Source organism: Clavelina lepadiformis, chromosome 3 (assembly GCF_947623445.1).
Source record: "Clavelina lepadiformis chromosome 3, kaClaLepa1.1, whole genome shotgun sequence".
In the NCBI taxonomy this organism is placed as follows: domain Eukaryota; kingdom Metazoa; phylum Chordata; class Ascidiacea; order Aplousobranchia; family Clavelinidae; genus Clavelina; species Clavelina lepadiformis.
The window spans coordinates 24,830,002-24,849,776 of record NC_135242.1 but is presented as its reverse complement, the minus strand read 5'-3'; the positions used below and the strand labels follow the sequence as shown (position 1 = coordinate 24,849,776).

At 37.2% G+C, this 19,775-nt stretch overlaps 1 protein-coding gene across 1 annotated transcript in view; it reads left to right on the top strand.

Moving 5' to 3' along the window:
* The first annotated feature begins 401 nt into the window (after nt 1–401).
* LOC143449058 (microfibril-associated glycoprotein 4-like) overlaps nt 402–19,775 on the top strand; it is a 55,901-nt gene continuing 36,527 nt past the window's right edge. Inside the window, exon 1 of the mRNA XM_076949103.1 lies at nt 402–712. Within this exon, the coding sequence (XP_076805218.1) occupies nt 427–712 (286 nt within the window). The 5' untranslated portion in view covers nt 402–426. The remainder of the gene's footprint in view (nt 713–19,775) is intronic.

The window sequence follows — 19,775 nt, the reverse complement described above, 5'->3', positions numbered from 1 at the left end:
ATGTGTTCTGTTACTGACGTAAATGCGGTTCATGTGGTTAAGTAAAAATTTAATCTTTCATCGTCGTCGCTTGCGGTGAAAACATTTCTGTCAAAAACAAGCATCTTGTGACGTCAAGGATCTTAGTAAATTTTTTCCGACTCAAAAATTAGATGTTTGTCGTCACTTTCTCACGCTTCTTGACGTATACAAGCTTTCTTAATACTTACGTTTCTTTTAAACGTTTGAGCTTTGATTGTGTTTGTGCAAAACATGTTTTTCATCAAGAAAGAAATTCGAAATTTCGTAGAAAACATTTTAAAGTTTTGGTACCAAATTTCTAAGCCTATATGACGTCAACGTAGAAGCGAAGTGGGCTATATATCGAGCAGCGATTAGGTTGGATTTCACATCATCAACTTCAACGGAAGATCTTCATAGTCAACCATGAGAGGAGTGATTCTTCTGTTATTATTGACTTGTTACGTCATGATGACCTACTCGCAACAATGTCGTCAAGTCCTTACCACTGTCTGTGATGATGACGTCGTCAATTCCACCATGCAGAAAGAAGACAAAGGTGATGTCGGAAGATCTGGAAAATCCGGAGTTCCGGGAGCTCAGGGGCATCCAGGAGCCAAAGGAGAACCCGGAGGAGCTGGACAGAAGGGGATGCAAGGAGAATCGTGCGCTCTGGGGTCGCTAGGAACCGACATAGTCACCAGACTGGCAAGTAAGTTGATTTCTGATCATAGATTAATTATTTTAATCATCGTCATTTTTCATGCGAACATAAAGAACTCCGCAATAAAACTCATGTGTTAATCGATTATTATTGTGACTTTGATATTTTAAAAGCATCTGGCAACCAACCAAAAGATGTAGACTACAGAAACTTTACAATCTACGTGCAACCACTTATATAGAACTCATGCGCTATAGTCTATGCTTGTTGTCTTGTTTAATTGTATGTTTATTGCTGGTTGCTACCACGACCATGGTAGGTAGGTACATGGTTGCTACCATACTACACGACCATGGTTGCTACCACAGTTACCACGACAACACCATCTAGTATTACGTCATGTTCTACGCCATCAAGCAACGGTACCCACAATTTGACGAGTGGTGTTGAAGTTTACTGCGAGGATGGATGGACGGTGAGTGAAAGTCTAACCACAGTTATAAGTGGAATAGCTTACTAATTATATTGAACTTACTGTAGTATTGAAAGGTATAAAAGTATACATGTAAGTATATACACTTACTCTGTAGTATTGAAGCGATAGTTATAAGTTTGTGTGGACTTCAAGGCGGCAATGCATTGTGTGCTATTCATTTGCATTGTAGCAAGAAAGTAAGAAAACACAACAGACAATAAATTTGTTTTCACACGCATTCGCGCTTTTTCAAATCTGCCTTTTCCACTTTTCAAGTATCTGCAACAATGGAACAATGATTGCTGTGGGAGTGTTAGTCGTGTGCGATTGTGTATAGACGATCATAAGCCTACATTGAGTCACATGCTACGATGCATAAAAATCACTGTACGCTAATAATTACTGTGTTGCATGCCAACATTACTGTTGTGTCTAATTCGCTTCGTTTATGCAGCATGCGATACAATTGCATTGAACTGCGTAAGTCGCTTGCAGTGAAAACGGGCAAAATTCAACCAGCGCCACGTAAACCTGATTTATTTCACCTAAATCACCTGCAGTAAACAGTTACCTATAATATGAGTTTAAACTATTCTTAACTTTAAGTTTTTAGCAAAAGTATGAACATGCCACTTGAATAAGAGCTCCAACTTAACCAGATATATCTTGCGTATTGTAAGCGAAGTGTAAATAATGTCATGCTTCTTGTATTATGACGTAATAAACTAACGGTGATTTAAACATAAAATTAAACGTATTACACTTGTGCTAAAATGTAAAATCAAAATACTAACAGATTTTTCAAAGAAGAATTGACGGAAGTGTTAATTTCGGGCGACGATGGGACGAATACGCGAACGGTTTTGGCCAGATTGATGGGGAATTTTGGCTTGGTAAGAGAAAGTTAGTTCAACTTTTATTTTGATGTTTTTTGTTCTTATTATTCGTGCTTCATTACTTACAGGACTCGACAACATCCACGAGATGATGCATGGAGGGGGATGCAGACTCAAGATAGAGCTGTGGGATTTCCATGGAAACCAAGCTCACGCCGATTATAGGTCATAAAACGATTGTTATGACATAAATAACAAAGATGTTACAAATCTTACATTTATTAATCAACGTAAAACTTTGTTGAGTAAATTACAACTTAGTTGTCTGGATTGGAGCCTTTTAAAGCAAGTGGTTGTTTTTGCAGCTCGTTTTCGATCGAATCTGCTGAAAATTTATATCGGCTTCGTGTTTCCGGATACAGCGGAAATGCAGGAGACAGCTTAGCATATAACAATGGTCGTCAATTCTCGACGGAAGATAGCGATAACGATTCCTGGAAGTACGTCATCTTATGTTCAGGAACAAATATGTCCAACTCAATAAACATTAAGTGCCACAACCTCAATAGGATTTTCAGTTATATCCTGCCAGTAACGTATAAGATAGAATATAAATAGATGCAAAAAAGTAATTTTAATCTTTCATGTTTTAATATATTAGTTATGCAAACTGCGCAACTCTCTATGGAGGAAGTCAGGGATGGTGGTTTGATGCCTGCGGCTATTCATTCCTCAATGGAGTCTGGATGCGTCAATCAAGTGGACATGCTCATGGAATTATTTGGAATGATTGGAAGGGAGCGAGTGAACCTCTTAAAGAAACTAAAATGAAACTTCGTTGCGACTGAATGAAATCCACGAGTTGATTTTAACCAACCAAGTAAACAATGAACTGTATTTAGACCGGTAACGCAGCAAACTGTAACTGTAAGTTGCCACGTGTATTACGTCATAATATATACATTCTGTCAATCTGTTTTACCGTTATTTCACGTCATTATGCGGTTGTTATGTAACATTTGTTCCGGGCATTGTGACGTAAAAATGTCGCATGACGTAGTGTAAGTTATTCATGCAAAACCTTGGAGATTGCCGTCGTATTCAACTAAAAGATACAAATTTAACTTACAAATAACAAAACAAACCTTAAAAAGTTTGTAGGAAGACAAACTCTGAGTCATGCGATATTTTTACGTCACAATGCCCGGTACAAGTTTGGCACCACGCCATCATTCAATTGTATGCTCCACGTGTAAATATTCGCCATGTTTTTACTAGGGCTGGAAATTTAGCCGATTGTCTTTAGTCGTTATCCACCATAGTCGCTAATTGTCATGTCACATTGTTCATGTAACATGTCACATTGCTAAATATAAGATTGCTATGAAATATGGGAGTGCAGTTTTATATTTCCAAATGTGAAGTGCGTAGGTCTAGTTTAGATGGCCAGTATTAATTTGTCTACGTTAGTGAGGCTTAACAAACCGGCCTACTGCCAGTTTGTTGCATGTTTTTGAAAATGTTGACAATTAGGCAACAGAAGATTACCAAGTTGCAGGAATATGGAAAGACTACCGTTATTGGTCCCAACATATTATACTCACAAGCAATTTATAGAAATGCTGCCACAAGTTCTTATTACAAACATTACAACACTCGTCCTATAGCGGACGCGGATTTCAGGAATTTCTTGGTGGTTTTGCAGCCATGCAATAAGTTTTCGCTCATCAATTACAATAAGGCAAAAGTCACATTATACAACTAATGAGACGACGTCAACTACGTTTTTGTATTGAGATGTGATACCCAAGAAAAGCAAACTTCCGTAGCGCACTATGCTCTCGAGCATACACAACAAAGGTCGAAATGTCATAACTCTTTTAGGCATTATTTTCGAGCGCTCCACCGCACCATGCGTGGAAAATCTCTTGAAGACTAGAAAACCTTTGTGAACGTCATTAGGACATTGCTCAAGGGTTCAGGCACAGCTTTCATAGAATAAATGCGTTTGCTACAACCTATGCAGACTTCTGTGCTGAACCTCGGAATTTTTGCAATTACACTGGCGTATTTGCCTACGTTCTGAAAAATACTTTCTACTGCTGTTATAAGGCCAGCAATGTTAACCCTAACAACGTGCCAATGGTAGTCGTCATCGTTACCTTCAAATAGCAAGATACTTTTGCAAAGTTTTCTGCTATGGAGTCCGCCTAGTTCTAAAACATTGTGCAGTGCTTGCACCCAAACGCATGCAGGTTGCCAAGAGTAAATCGTAATAAGATAAATCTAGAAGTTGTCGCAGTTTTTACAAGACATTGGTTTATAAACCGATAAATGCAAAGCCGTCCAGACAATATAAACGATGTTTTGTTATAAACAGCAGCCCAGCATACATACGAGTGAATTATATGAACACAAATATGTAAGTAGAGATCGCTTAATACAGGGACCGATCTATTTCGGTCGTAAACCTGAAGCTACGTACCTATAGACCTGGATCGACACGATTAGCCAACAAAGAACCAACAAACTTGTTTTGGTCATTTGCGCATAAGCTGCTTGTTTTATGCCAAGTTTATCATTCAACGCTGACGTCACAGGAAAGTAAAGTGTGTTACAGTTTGACAGAAAGTCACACAGCATAAAGCAAACACGCCAAAAACATGTGTTACGTAAAACGCAGATGTTTAGCCAGGCCAAAAAGGCCAATAAATATAAAATGCAGCTTTTTTCTAGAGAAAAAGGCGTAGATAAAAACTAATGTAACTTAATGCATACAAAGTCTGTCATAATGAATAATATAACTGTTTAAACGAACTGCCCCATGTTCTCTGAACATTTTAGGAAGAGACTGGACGAGGAATTTTGTAATTAGCAAGAGAAGCGGCGGCACCACTGGTGCGCACAACAAACGCAACAAGAACAAATTTTAACATTGTTAAACCCCAATTCTGTAAAAATAAAAGCAAACACGACACCTACCGGCGGCAAAATAAACCAATCATAATAACGCAAAGCTCCAAGATAACAAATACAAACGCAAAACAAGCAATTTTATATTCAAAAAACAAACCCTTTTGAGTACAGAGAAGAACTAAAACAAACATACAAACCAACCAATCAATAAACCAATTTACGCATTTCATTCAAAAAAAGAAAATACCGCAATAATCATGTCCGGCCGTAAAGGTTTTGGAAAATGAAGAAGTAAAGAACCTCGACAGAAAAGGTGAAAAATGGCTGAGACTCTCACCTATGCAGAGAGACTGAAAAGACAACGGAATAACGACGTAGCTGCTGACTACTGCAACCACAGAGAAGTGACAATCCAATTGGTCAATGAAAGCAAACGAGAAGACATCTACAGGCTGCTGAAAGAAATCAAGATACCGATTCAATACATCGAAGGCATCATACAGAAACCGGGGAATACGGTAAATATTACTGTAGATAGAAAGAACAATGCAATGAAACTTGCAGACCTACTACGTAAAAGGCCGGAAGTAAAATCTGCCATCGCCCACGGAGATGAACGAATAAACCTCACGATCCGGTGGGTACCTATCGACTACCCACAGAAACACCTCGACGAAATCCTCGCAGACTATGAGATCCAAGGCCCAGCACAATTGGGCATGGATAAATACGGCATCAAAGACGGAAGAAGAATTTATAAATTACACAAGAAAACGATGGAACGACACCAACTCCCATCGTACCTGTACCTGGGAAAAATCAGATGTGCAGTAAGTTACAATGGACAAATTCAAACATGCTCTTTTTGCACAGAACGAGGGCACAAATTTAGGGACTGCCCAAAGAGAATGCGGGATGGCGACAGCGATGCGGACAAACGGGATATATCGATGAAGACTACTCGGAATGTGGAATCAGAAGGGGAGAGATCAGCACCACCCCCCAGCGAAAATAAAAAAGTGTTTTCTGCCCTGGCAGGAACCATCGAACTATTACGAGGAAAGAGAACCAAGGATACGGAGAAGAGCCGAACGGGAGCGGAGCCCCCACCGGAAGAAAGCCCGGAGCTGGAACCCGATGAGCGAGCCTCGGAACGACCCTTTGAGCGAGACCAAAGTGAGAGCCGAGGAAACAAGAGAAAGAACATAAGCGGAGACTCAGACGAACAACAAGTAGAACCCGAAGAACGAGGATTTATGGACGGACAAATTCCATACGATGCTACCACGTTTCCAGCTAACCTAACACGCTTGATCCCCTGCTCATGCGGAAAACTCACTCGAATCCGAAGAAACAAGAACTCATCAAGAACAATTCCAAATTTTAAAGATCCGAGTTACTGTAAAGGTTATATGACAGCTTTTATGCGATGTGCTTGTACCTCTTTCTCGATAATACGTATCGACAACAAACTTAAGTCATTCCAGTGCGAAGGATGTGAAATGCCCTACGAACCTAATCCCGAACATCTCAATGTCACTGTAAGTTAAAGATTGTAAACTTTATGTACATCCTATTCTAGAACGACTCCCAGTTCAAACTTGCGAAAAGCATTGCCCTATTATACTCTACGTCTATTCTGAACATTTGAAGTACTCGTATTTATTTTTTTTGTTGCGTCCTGTTATACGATCCTTTTTTTTTCTCTCTTATTAAACGTGCCTTAACAATGTTTTAAGAACGTTTAATAAACAAAAATACCAATCAATAAACCAAATAATACAAATGCGCAAACGATAACCCAAACGGTGCCAAAATCCAAAATAGTGCTCAAACACAGATTAAATATAGTACCAAGAATAATTGTATTGTAGCCACATTTGTTACATATGCAGCAACGCAGGTAGAAACACGCAGAAAAGAACATAATAGTCCTAAGGATTGACATGTGACGGCCACGAAATCAATAAGATAGCGCCCAAATGCAACCACTCAGCGTCGAGGTAGAAAGATCATGGATGCGAAGGAAAAATTAGTTGGTCCTAACGCTTAACCTTTGCTCATATTAAACGTAGAGTTTGGACAAAATTACCCGGAATTCAACCTAAATGGTCACAAAAAAATGTGTGAGTATATGACTTGGCTTCTATTGTAGGTTGCGATTAATGAGGTCTATAATATAGTGACCATCGACATATTTGGGTTCGGTGGCAGAAAGGATAAAACGCCAGTTCAGAGGATAAACTATAATGTGACCCAGGTTCGTTGTCTGGCGGCGCCGGCTCAACCAAATTACGCAACAAACTAAAACATCAGTCGTAAAACAAAGTGCAAAGCGATCGTTCAATTGATGTTAAAATATCATTGAAGTACTACAGAACTTTGCAATTAAAAGTTAAGAAATGTTTGATGATTTTGCAGAATATTTAGTTGCTCCAGTAATCTATTTTATAACTTAATGTTTTTTGTTCACTTAAAATAGACTTTATTACTTTTTTGTGGAATTACATTTTTCGTTGCATTTTTGTCAATCTGTTGATTTCTATGGTTCCTCACACCTTTAGTTTGTTAAAAGATATAGACTATTTCACCTACATAGGCTATAGAGTATAAAGCGTTTATTTATTTTCTTATATTTCATGCTAGTGTTTCGCTTGACTGCGCGTATTGTGAGTTATTTTAAGCTGCTTACATGCATTTTAATAAGCGATATGTTGAACCAGCGAAAATGATTAGAGTTATACGATATTTTGAGATATATATGCAGTCAAGTTAAAACACTTTCTTCGTATCTGTGCTCATTGTAACCAATCGGCAATCGCAATGTTCTTTAAAAGTAATCTACCTGTTCTCAAACCTATAAACGTCAATTAGTGTTGACGTCATTCATACCCAATATTTTATAAAAAACAACAGAAAATGCACAGTAGTGAAAAATATAAATACAAAATCATATTATTTATTTCTATGTACGTCGGCAGTTATAGTTCTATGTGAAACTGAACTAAGATGTCAGATATACTGACAGCTGGAGTGTCTGTTGGATGGTATAAGCTTACACATAAGTAAATATTGAAAGTGTGAGCTTGGAAGTAAAACGTTTGCTTTCGTGAAGCCAATGTATTAGTCACGGTCAAATAAGCAGAGCAGATGACGTCTATCTACGTTTATCATTTCAAGAATAAACATCAGCAAATGCACAAGAAAGTTTTAAAAAATTTACAAAGTCTTTGCGTGTTGTATTTTGCTTTCACGAGACAATAACAGTGAGTTGGTCAAAAAAACATTTTGCCCAAACTAGAGTTAAATGAACAAAGTAACTGGCCAGTGGTATCTCTCGGTTTGGGGAGGGCGAGGTGAAGTATGACGCCACTTACGTTTGGGGGCCTCAAAATTAGGAGAGACGCGGCAATTTATTTTAGTAAGTCTGAGGACATGATCCGCCGAAATTTTGAATTTACATGTTGTAGAACGAATAAAATTTTGCTTTTCTTTCGAAAAACAAACTGCTCAACATTTGCTTGTGCGTTTCTTCTCAGTTTTTCGCTGCCTAAAATTGCTCTATGGCGCTCAAGATCTTAAACCCTTCATTTCTTTTTTGCTATGGAACGCTAATACCAGCAGAGAACACAACTATTTTCGTCTTGGCATGATGTTTTAAATCACGTGACGCATTTATGCTTCAACTTATATGAAAGTAATTTTATAACATGGGAGGGGACAAATTAACACAGAATTTCGATTTACACAACTTTCTATTTACAGTTCATACAGCTAATTAGCATGAACCAATGAATGACTCCTGTCCTGAAAAACTGCGGATAGTTAACAATAGTATTCGTATTCAATGTTTGTTCGTTTAGAGCGCGTTTACTCAAACATGGGGTGTCTCTCGGAGGAGGGCCCGAGGCGGCCTCCTTGCTTGCCTAAACCTAAAGCTACTACTGCAACTGACATGGAGTTACATTCTTATGCAAGTAAAATCGCTTGCAAACAAATGCGTTTTAATGTTTATGGTGGTATTGCATATCCAATCATATCCTGTATTCCCAACAGGCCTATATAAATCAGCTCAGAACCAGTTATCTGAAAACAGATCTACGATTGAAATATTTATCTCTGTAATAAATCGCACTGTCTTCTAGTTTCAGTATAGAATTGGAACTGTTATGCGTTGAAAACTTAACAAAGTTGTCATTAGAAATGTTACTGCAGTTGGAATTGTTTATCTGCTAAAAAGTTTTAAACAATTTAATTCGGACTCATCGACGCTGCCTTTAGCTTCGAAGCTATGAAACTACTTACTATTTTAGTTACAAATGCAAGAACACTGCATAAAATAGCAAAGAACAGAGAAGGATGGAGAAGGTCATGCAGTGAAAAGAATGTCTCATTATTTCGGCAGCCTGGATCAAGCAAGGAGCTTACAGAAAACAAGAAGCACATTGGGGGATTCCCCAGAAAGTAGAATGAAGTAGATTTCATTCATTTCATTATTTGTCTTCAACGTGGGGAAAGAAAAACTTGTGCTGACGCAGGTGGTGGCAAACATATTAGCAGTTAATGACAATAATTTCCACAAATTGGATGGGCAAATGTGGCAAGGCTTTGAGAGCAAAAACGTGCATTACGGAGCAATGAGAGAATGTGAAAGACTCATTATCGTCAGCACGGCAACCAAACCCATAATTTAAACACATTTAGTATAAAAGGACAGGCAGGACATTGGCAGGACATTAACGTTGTGTCACCGTCAAGATGTAACCGACCTGTGTGTTTGGATCGAAGAAGAAAAGCCCCACTAATATGAACTCCATCCATGGCACAGAAGTCCCGTTCAGGTGGCCTGTGCACACGGTAAGAATCTTTTACACATGTCGGTTATGAGCGAAAGTAGAAGATGGTTAGCTACGTCACTAACATCCAGCCAGATGGTTTGATCAGTTTGTTTAAAGATGCATACTTCGACAGTGATGTAAGTGCCAGGAAGAGATGAACATATTTAATGCCCGGTTGGATCTTGCAGCAAGCGATCTTGAAAATCAATTTTTCATGGTTAAGGCTTTTTTACCAGGGTGTGAATGAGTCTTTTTTCAATCCAAAATCTTTCTGTTTCTATTCTAAACACAATATTTAGCCTACAAGGCAGGAGAGAGTACAGCATTCTGATTTTACGACTGCGGTTATTTAGAGAATAATCGACATAAGTAGGCTAGTCCTTATACAAAATCAATTTATATGTCATAGACACACAAAGATCAATAGACAATTTGTGTAAAACAGCACACTCACAGCAATGTGAACAAAAGGGATAAAAAATATAAGTTGACAAACATCTGAGAATGTGAACGTAAACAAGTGTTTATGAGTGAGATCGGACCACAGTGATTACGAAAAGAGGTAAAATTTAAAAAGTGTGAAAGTGCTCATAAGCACAATTTGATTACAGTGATTTAAAAATAAGGGTAAATTTAAAAATGCATAAAAATGAAGATAAAGGTGAGTTAGCTGAGTAGCTGCCAATCGGAGTACATGTTCTTAGACTGTCTTTCTAGCAAATATACTTTTCATTTGTTACTAAAAAGAGCAGTAGATTAAAATTATCGCATTATGCCATTGTTTTGGTCCACAATATTTTAAAGTGTGTTCAGTGACCTACTTGCTGGAAAAAGGTAAACTGTAAGATTAGAACTATTTCTAGTTTTTATGTATGGTTTTTCATTAAAAAAGTCTTTATAACAAGAGGGTAAATTTTATTGCCTAAATTTATGAATTTAAGTACGTTTTCTTTCAGGTGGAGTTTAATAGTATCAGATTTATGGCTGGGTTTGGTTTCAAAGATCATGAAATTGGTTTTGGCCAATTTCAGAGTGAACCTGTTGCTTATAAACCATTTTTGGTCAGTAACCAATTCCTCTACAATTTCTTACTAACCTATTAATATTTTTGCCTTGTTTAATCAGATTAGTGTCATCAGCAAACATAATTGCATTCATTTTTGTTAGACAATTTTTAAAGTCATTTACGTAAATGAGGAAAAGTAAAGGTCCAAGATTCAATCCTTGTGGAGCTCCATGTTTTATTTTGCAAGTTGAGTTAAATAAGGTTCCATTAAAATTTACTACTTGGTTACGATCAGGAAGATTGCTTTTGAACCAAATATTTGACCAACTATTTGAGGTAACCAACCGATATCGAGTGCGTCCTTGCTCATCTCTGCTGCAAGTATTCTGGTTTATCAAGTAGTAACATGAAACCTCAATCATGACAATAAAGCATGATTTATTTCTAGATTCTCTTTCTTATGCATATGACATCAGATATAGGTCACTAGGCATAGACTATGTAACAGTTTGTACGTTCAAGCATAATGGACTAATTAATTACTTACAACATTTTGCCAAACATCTGGTGATTAACTGACAATGCTTTCACTTCCATTTTACGCTGCGTGAAGTCTAAAGACAAGTTGGGATAACGAAGATCTGATTGGCCAAGGAAGGTTTGCGACCGTTCGCAAGTGCAAGCATGATAAACTCGGAGAAGTTGCAGTCAAGTGTTTTTGTGTGCAGGGATCACTAGAAAAGCAGAATGAAACACTGAAAGAGTAAGTGGCAGTCAATATGGTAAGTTAATTCAATGCATATATTGGCAAGCTATAAGCAATTGCAATTTTTTTGAAAATATATTTTGTTCCCTCTCATACCATGAGTTCCAATATGACCACATCATTAACATGATATGATTCTTCATTATGTGGATCATTATTTATTCATTATAATTCATCGTTATTTACATTATGTGAGTATATGTTTAGGATTCCACGAGAGATCGATGTTCTTTATCGCTTACATCACGACAACATTGTACAAATCGTTGGAACTACGAAATAGGCAAACTGCATTGGCATCATCATGAAGTGTGTGGATAGCGGCAAACTTGAGGATCTGTTGATGTCTAAACATGTGGCAGAAATACCCTGGGTGCCAAAGATGCGTTTTGTTTATGAAATTGCAGATGCATTGTCATATCTGCATTACTACGATGAAACAAAATCATTTGTTCATGGAAACCTGAAGCCTCAAAATATCCTGTTAAGATCAGATTTGGCTCAGTATCAGTAGATGATGTAATAAATACACAACACACTCCTTACTACACTGCTCCAGAGTTCTTGAAGAATCCCTTACTCAAAAGAACTGCAGAAATGGATGTATACAGGTGAGGTTGGTTTGCATTGATTCCTCACGTACTTACCAGCTCTTGCTATTTAAAATATTGCAATAAGTGTTTCATAGCTGTGTTTCTGTGTTAATATCTAAGCATTATCTGGCTTGTCAGTGGAGTATATGCACTGATGTCCGTTTGAAGCAACACATCATGCTGAGTTACAACTGGACCCTTTCTAAAGCTGTGGCTCACAGGGTTGGTTGTCTTAACTTGTATTTATTTTGATATTTGAAAATGGCTTCAAGTTTGAAAATGATTACTTAGTTGTACCACTGTGTTGATATAAGTTTAATTACTGGGCCAATGACACAATGTTGCTTGATGTATTATAAGTTAGTGAGCAGATGTATGTTTAGCTCTACTATATCTCACGCTTAACTATTTTTCCAGATCTATGACAGACTTCATAATGCTGATTACTCAGTTTGGATTGACGAAGAAAAATCGAAAGGAGACATTTATTCCGAGATGAAACAAGCAGTGATGCTTATTTGATTTTGATGTTTGTGTCATCAAATTATGAGAAGAGCGAAAACTGCCAAAATTAAAATTTGCTCACTCCTGATCGAAAAAAGAGAATTATTATTCCAATTAAGACTCAAAGTGGCTTCGAATCTGATGATTGGATGAGTATGAATTTTATTTCCAAATTAATTTTATTGAACAAACTCATTCATGGCTGGTTTTGAAGAAATTTAAGTCGCTTTTGCTACAAAGCTGTGTTGAACATGACAGGCTTAAGCATCCGTGGTAAACTCTACTACAACTTTGGCAAAGGTTCATTTGACGAACAATTTAAAGAACTACTCAAGGATATTGGTAAAAGATCAGTTACATAGTTGTACAAACTTCTTTTTGCAATAGCACTTGCAGAAAAGATTTAAAAACTTAAATTTCGACATTTCAAAATGACTTTCTTCACAGAGGCCCTCCCCTCGCTACAACAAAGACTTCATCGTCGCCTCAAATACTTTATAACGTCTCAGATGATGATTCAGGTAATTCAGTACTAATAGAAGCAATAGAAAGAGTTATATGCTCTAGCATACAACGCCTGAGAACCGAATCAAGTGACTTCATGGGAAATTCTTGATGAATGGAAGGTCTGACTTCTCTCATTCCCTCTTCCAAGCTCACAGGGTGCCTGGTAAGATTTTCTGGCTGGCCAGTGATGCGGACCACGATGACTCAAAAAGTTCCCAAAATTATTCACGGTTAAATTACGTAACAATTGTCAAATTGGCATGATTTAGTGTAGATCATGACAACGCGTGTAGGCTTGGTCTCACGATGTGAAGTCAAATTCAACGACTTATTATTTCGACTGCGTATTCCAATAAATGCGTAGGCCTATAAGTATGAAGGAAACCCGTTTTACGAATCGTAAAAAGAAAACTTAAGTTTCAATGCATTGAGATTTGGTTCTTGGACCTTCATTCATCCAAAGTGTACACCCCTACTTCTAAACTATGTATCAACTCCTACTAAATGGTCTTCAGTTAAATTCTCAGAAATTTTTTCAAACTTTCGCCCCTGAAGTGGACAGCAATTGAAACCGACCAGTCTGCACAGACCCAAATTCTCTCTTATTGTCTTGAACATGAAGGAAACAGCAGACCTTGGTTGCAGTGGAATCGGAGACAGTATTTCAATCTTCTGATGTTGGAACAAACTCAGGAACGCACTCCAGCCATCTAGTGGCAAAGTTCAATTAGTCTTATATGCAAGTTAGAATATTATTTATATGCGGCCTATATGATATGGCTTATAGGCCTACCATTTAATTTCATTTTGTTTATTTTCCTAAACGAGTTGAAAGTAGCTGTTTATCTGCACAAGCTGCCTCTCCATCTCCCAATACATTGTAGTTGTCAAAGTTTAACCACAAGGCAGTAAGCATCCAGCATGTGCATGACAAGCACTTTGAGACTGTTTGCTATATGATGAAAAACTGAATTTAAAACTCCAAGATAACTTTATTGTAATAATTAGTTATAGATCGCTTCTTTTTCTAGATCGGAGTTTGCAGATCCAGTCATTCGATTGAAAAGTAATCCAGCAACATAGTTCGATCTATCGGTCTCATATAGAAAGATCATCATCGTTGCAATTGTGCTGTGCAATCTGGGGCTTGACACCAACGCCCAACATTATTACCATATATGGCCAAAGGATATCGGGACTTCGCTGATGTACAAATGTGTTTCCCATCCACTGATGTTCAGCATTGGACCTATAAAGCATCAGCAATCTGTTGCTTTAACATATCGCTTGCTCGTATGATATAGTCTGGATAACCTGACTTGAAATGTTGAACTTATCGTTTCTGTATTTCTGTGTTTAGCGGTGTCTTGGTGGCCGTGCTAGTTGTCATGAGCAAGTTGACAGCATTAATATTATTGTTAATGACGAAATATAAACCATACTACAAGAAACATTTATGTAAATAGCATAACATCTAGTAAAGTTTTTCTGTAACTGCTGTATTCAGAGGTAGTTGTGTCTAATTAAAACCATACGACATCCACATCATTTCTAAGGAAACGAAATAACAAGAACTGTTTGTATGATGTTGATGGTTGTATTACAATAGCACAAGTAGAAAATGTTTGTGTCTGGCTTGTCATGTTAGAAACAATTTGAAAAAATTTTTAGTATTTCCTGCAACATGTTGTCCAGGTGGACAGAGATCCAATGACTAAATTATCTCATCATAGTTTGTGAGTAGCAAAGAATCAAATTCTTTAAATATCACTCATCAAAGTAATCTGCAACAAATAATAGTGTAGGTAATATATGACATCATTCGCATGTAAGTAATATAAGTAAGTGTGTTAAGTTGTGACCCTGTTTGTTTTTTATTTGTTCTCTGCGTCATTGTCCTTGACCTCCTGGAAGCTTTGCTTATAGCTGACCGGAGTTTGCACTTGTCATTTGAAAGATATAACCAGAGGTGATCAGAAAGCTCAGTGTAGAGTTGGCGGCGCGGTTGAATAGATCTGGGTCCGCCTAAAACAAACTACACAGGTCCATGTAACTTCTACCACAGTACGTTGCATATCTATAGCACTAAAGACAATTGAAAGAAGTTTTTTAACAAATTTCCTTACTGACCACTCGATGTTGACAAAGAGTAATTCCGATTACTGTACATTCTGCATTTCATGGCGGTATCGCCACACGTCATACCCGTGGGAAAAAAGCGACAGTTTTGGAAATGACTGACGGCGAAGTGTTGAAACGAGAATCGGTCAAAGAAAAAATCAGGAAATATGAGCATATATCAAACTGTAAACTTAACTCAACTAAATTTTGGATTTCAAATATTTGATGGGTTTGGCGGCCATATATACAATCATATCATCGCATTATTGTATTTTGCTATCTTGCAAGTTTTAAGCCCTTGGGATTATCTACTTTATTGTTGATTATCTCAATTATTTGGTAGCCATGTATACAATCATATCATCGCATTATTGTATTTTGCTATCTTGCAAGTTTTAACTCTAGAAAGACTAAAATTTTGACTTACCTAGGACGACGGAGGGTGTCATTTTGACTCTCAAGTATTTTGCAGTCCAACAGTTTCTTTTGTTTACGTTTATATTTAACATAACAACACAAACAAGTCAAACATCACTAAACAAGTGACGAATGATGCCAAAATGTTCAAGTATAATTCAAAACGTTGCACAGATGTAAAGTGACATTTTGGTTAACTTGACTACCTCATAGCTTGTGAGTAGCAAGGAATCTGATTCTTTGAAGGCCACTCATCAAAGTAATCTGCAACACATACATAAAAGAATACGTTATAACTTATATGACATCATGCATGTGTAAGTTGTAGAAGTAAATTTGTTTAACAGTGACCTTGTTTGTTCTTATTTAATCTTTGCCTCATTGTCCTCAACTTTAACCTTTGATGACCTTCGATGCTTTAATTTTAGCTGACCGGCGATTGCACTTGTCAGCCGAAAGGTATAAGGACACATGACCAGAAAGCACAGCGTAGAACAGGCGTCGTGGTTAAACAGATCTGGGTCGAAATAAACTATACAGTATATCCATGTAGCTTCTACCAATGCATCTTCCACAATACGTTGCGTATTTATAGCACTAAAAGCAATTGGAAGAGTTTTTGATCAAAATTCACAAATTTACCTTGTTCACCACTTGATGTTGACAAAGAGTAATTAAAATTTCATTCTGCATTCCATGACTCGTGGGTATCGTCACACGTCATACCCGTGGGAAAAAAGCGACAGTTCACAAAATGACTGACAACGGGGCATTGAGACCGGTCAAAAAAATCTGTCAAACAAAAAAATCAGTAGAAATTGTAGTTTAAATATGAGCATACATTGAACTGCAAACTTAACTCAACTCAACTTTGGATCGCAATTATTTGATGGGTTTGGTGGCCATATATACTTTCATATAATCGCATTATTGTAATTTGCTAACTTTCAAGTTTTAATGCCTTGGTATTAGCTACTTTTTTTTCATTAATCGTTTGAGCGCGTTCTTTATTGTGCTATAGAAGTAAATATAACGGTTAGAATCGTAAGAATGGTAACGTAAGTATTTCAGTTTTTATTGCAACATGTTGCACAGATTCAAAGTGACATGATGATTATGTAGACTACCTCATAGTTTGTGAGTAGCAAGGAATCTGATTCTTTGAAGACCACTCATCAAAGTAATCTGCAAAACATACATAAAAAAATAAGTTATATATGACATCATGCATATGTAAGTTGTACAAGTAAATTTGATTAACTGTGACCTTGTTTGTTCTTATTTGATCTTTGCCTCATTGCCCTGGACTTTGACCTTTGATGACCTGGGATGCTTTGTTTTTAGCTGATCGACGATTGCAATTGTCAGCCGAACGGAATAAGGACACATGACCAGAAAGCATAGCGTAGAAGTGGCGGCGTGGTCAAACAGATCTGGGTCGACCTAAACAATACAAGATATCTCCATGTAGCTTCTACCAATGCTTCTACCACAATACTTTGCGTATTTATAAAACTAAAAGCAATTGGAAGAGTTTTTAATCAAAACTTCACAAATTTACGTTGCTGACCACTTGAAGTTGATAAAGAGCCATTTCCATTTCATTCAGCAAATCATGACCTGGCGGTATCGCCACACGTCATACCCTTGGGAAAAATGCGCCATTTTACGAAATGACTGACGGCGGAGTGTTGAGACGAAAAGCTGTCAAAAAAAAACAAAGTTCAGCAAAAATTGTGGCTTAAATATGAGCATACGTTAAACGGCAAACTTAACTCAACTAAATGGTGGATATCAATTTATTTTTTGGGTTTGGTGGCCATACATACAATTATATCATCGCATTATTATATTTTGCTATCTTGCAAGATTTAAGCTCTTGGAATTAGCTACTTTTTTGTTCATTAATCGTTTAAGCACGTTCTTTATTGTGCTATAGCACTAAATATAACGGTTAGAATCGTAATGTTCGCTCCGCACAAATAATGGCAAAAAATAACCACGAAACAATGATTAAGTAAATATTTAAATAACATAACATCAATTAATGTCTGTTCCGTAAAGCTTTGTGTAACTGCTATAATCAAAGAAAGCTCCGTTTAATTAAAAGCGCAAAACATTCACAAAACAACAGACAAAAACGGTTCCGTTTATATAAAGTTGTTAGTTATATTACGGTAGTACAAGCAGGTAAAGTTTCGGTATGGACTTTAAAAATATTAATTTCTTTGCAAAGAATTTTAGTTTTTATTGCAACATGTTGCACAATTGGAAAGTGACATTATGATTAACTAAACTACCTCATAGTTTGTGAGTAGCAAGGAGTCTGATTCTTTGAAAGCCACTCTTCAAAGTAATCTGCAACACATACATAAATGTTTGTCAACATCATATACATTGATGTTGACATAGAATAATGTCAATTTCATTCTGCATTCCATGACTCGGCGATATCGTCACACGTCACAGCCGTGGGAAAAAAGCGACATTTTACGAAATGACTGACAGCGGAGTGTTGAGACGAGAATCTGTCAAACAAAAAAATTCAGTAAAAATTGTGGTTTAAATATGAACATACGATAAACTGCAAACTTAACTCATTTCAACTTTGAATTTCAATTATTTGATGGGTTTGGTGGCCATATATACAATCATATTTTTACGTTATTGTCCTTAACTTTGACCTGTGATAACCTTGTTGATGCTTTCCTTATAGCTGACCGGCGTTCGCACTTGTCAGCCGAAAAGTTTAAGGACTTGGATCAGAAAGCTCATTGTCGAATTCACGGCTTGGTTGAATAGACCTGGATTGCCTTGAAACATATAAAATAGATCGATGTAGCTTCTGCCAATGTCGGAAAAGTCCAGTTCTGCTTCAACTTTCTTCAACTCCTTTAAGATCATTGCAGAGAAAACGTTTTCTTGCTAACTCCATTAATTGCAAACGGTTTTATGGACCAGACAGCTGTGAATCAGAAACAAGCTTGCTGGTGGTAGGTGAAGACACACCTGGTGCATCAGCGGCAGATCGGTTGGATTCATTATAAGAGCTGGATGTGGATTAAAGACGATGAAGCCTCTTGATCATTGTTGTGGAGGAGATCGTGAATATGTTCCCACGTCTCGTCCTTTGCTGGGAAGCTCTAGGTAGTCAGCCTCTGACCCGGTTTCTACCAATCACTTTATTAAGTGTCCAGTTGGTCCAGTGCTGCGCCTAGAGAAACATCCACTGTTTCCAGATTGATAAGTTTCATTGCATGGATGCAAATGGACCATGACTCTGGTCACTCTGGGTATCAGATTTGGGGAACTCCATGATATCCAGCATGCCAGGGTTGTCGAATTGCGCTCATGTATGGTCACATGGAAAATAGCAGGTTCACGACCTATACTAAAGCAAAGCAAAGTAAATGTATGATATGGACCTATGTTAAAATTACTTGTCGACATTTATGACCAATCAATAAAGGTTCGGTTATTTTTGTTAACTGAGAAGTTAAAGTAAGCTACTGTACAATGTTTAAAGTGATAAAATAAATGTACAGTTATAGCAAGTCCCGCTATTGCATAACCCCATACTTCATATTATCATCACCTCAAATGCTGTGGGCCTGTTGTCTTCGTTTAAGTTTGTGGAACAATTTGCTTCATTCAAAAGTTTGATTGTTTCCTGTCAGTGAGTTCCAGGCTATGACGAAGTACGTTGTTGTTTTTCTTATTGACCTTGTGCTCTGTTAGCGTGTATGCGCGTTCTAATAATAACAAATTATCAAGTATTGAGATTTATTAAAAAACAGCGTTGCAATGCATTTGCTGTTTGAATCAGCCACCATCCATAAGGTAATACACCTGAAAAATGAATATTATTTACAAACTATCAGGTGTCATAGTCATGGATTGAAATTAAAATTGCTGCATTTTCTTTAACCCTATCCTAACCAGGCTCGCGAATTTACTAAAAAACTAGGTATGGCCGACCCCGCACACACATTTTCAATCGTTAATTACTAGAAAACTATACTTCGTAAACTGATCGGATTTTTACAGGTTTGTAGAAAAATCATCTGGCTTCCTGTATACATCATAAATGTAAAACTAAAGAAAGTGAATTTAGTGTAAATTAAGTATTTCT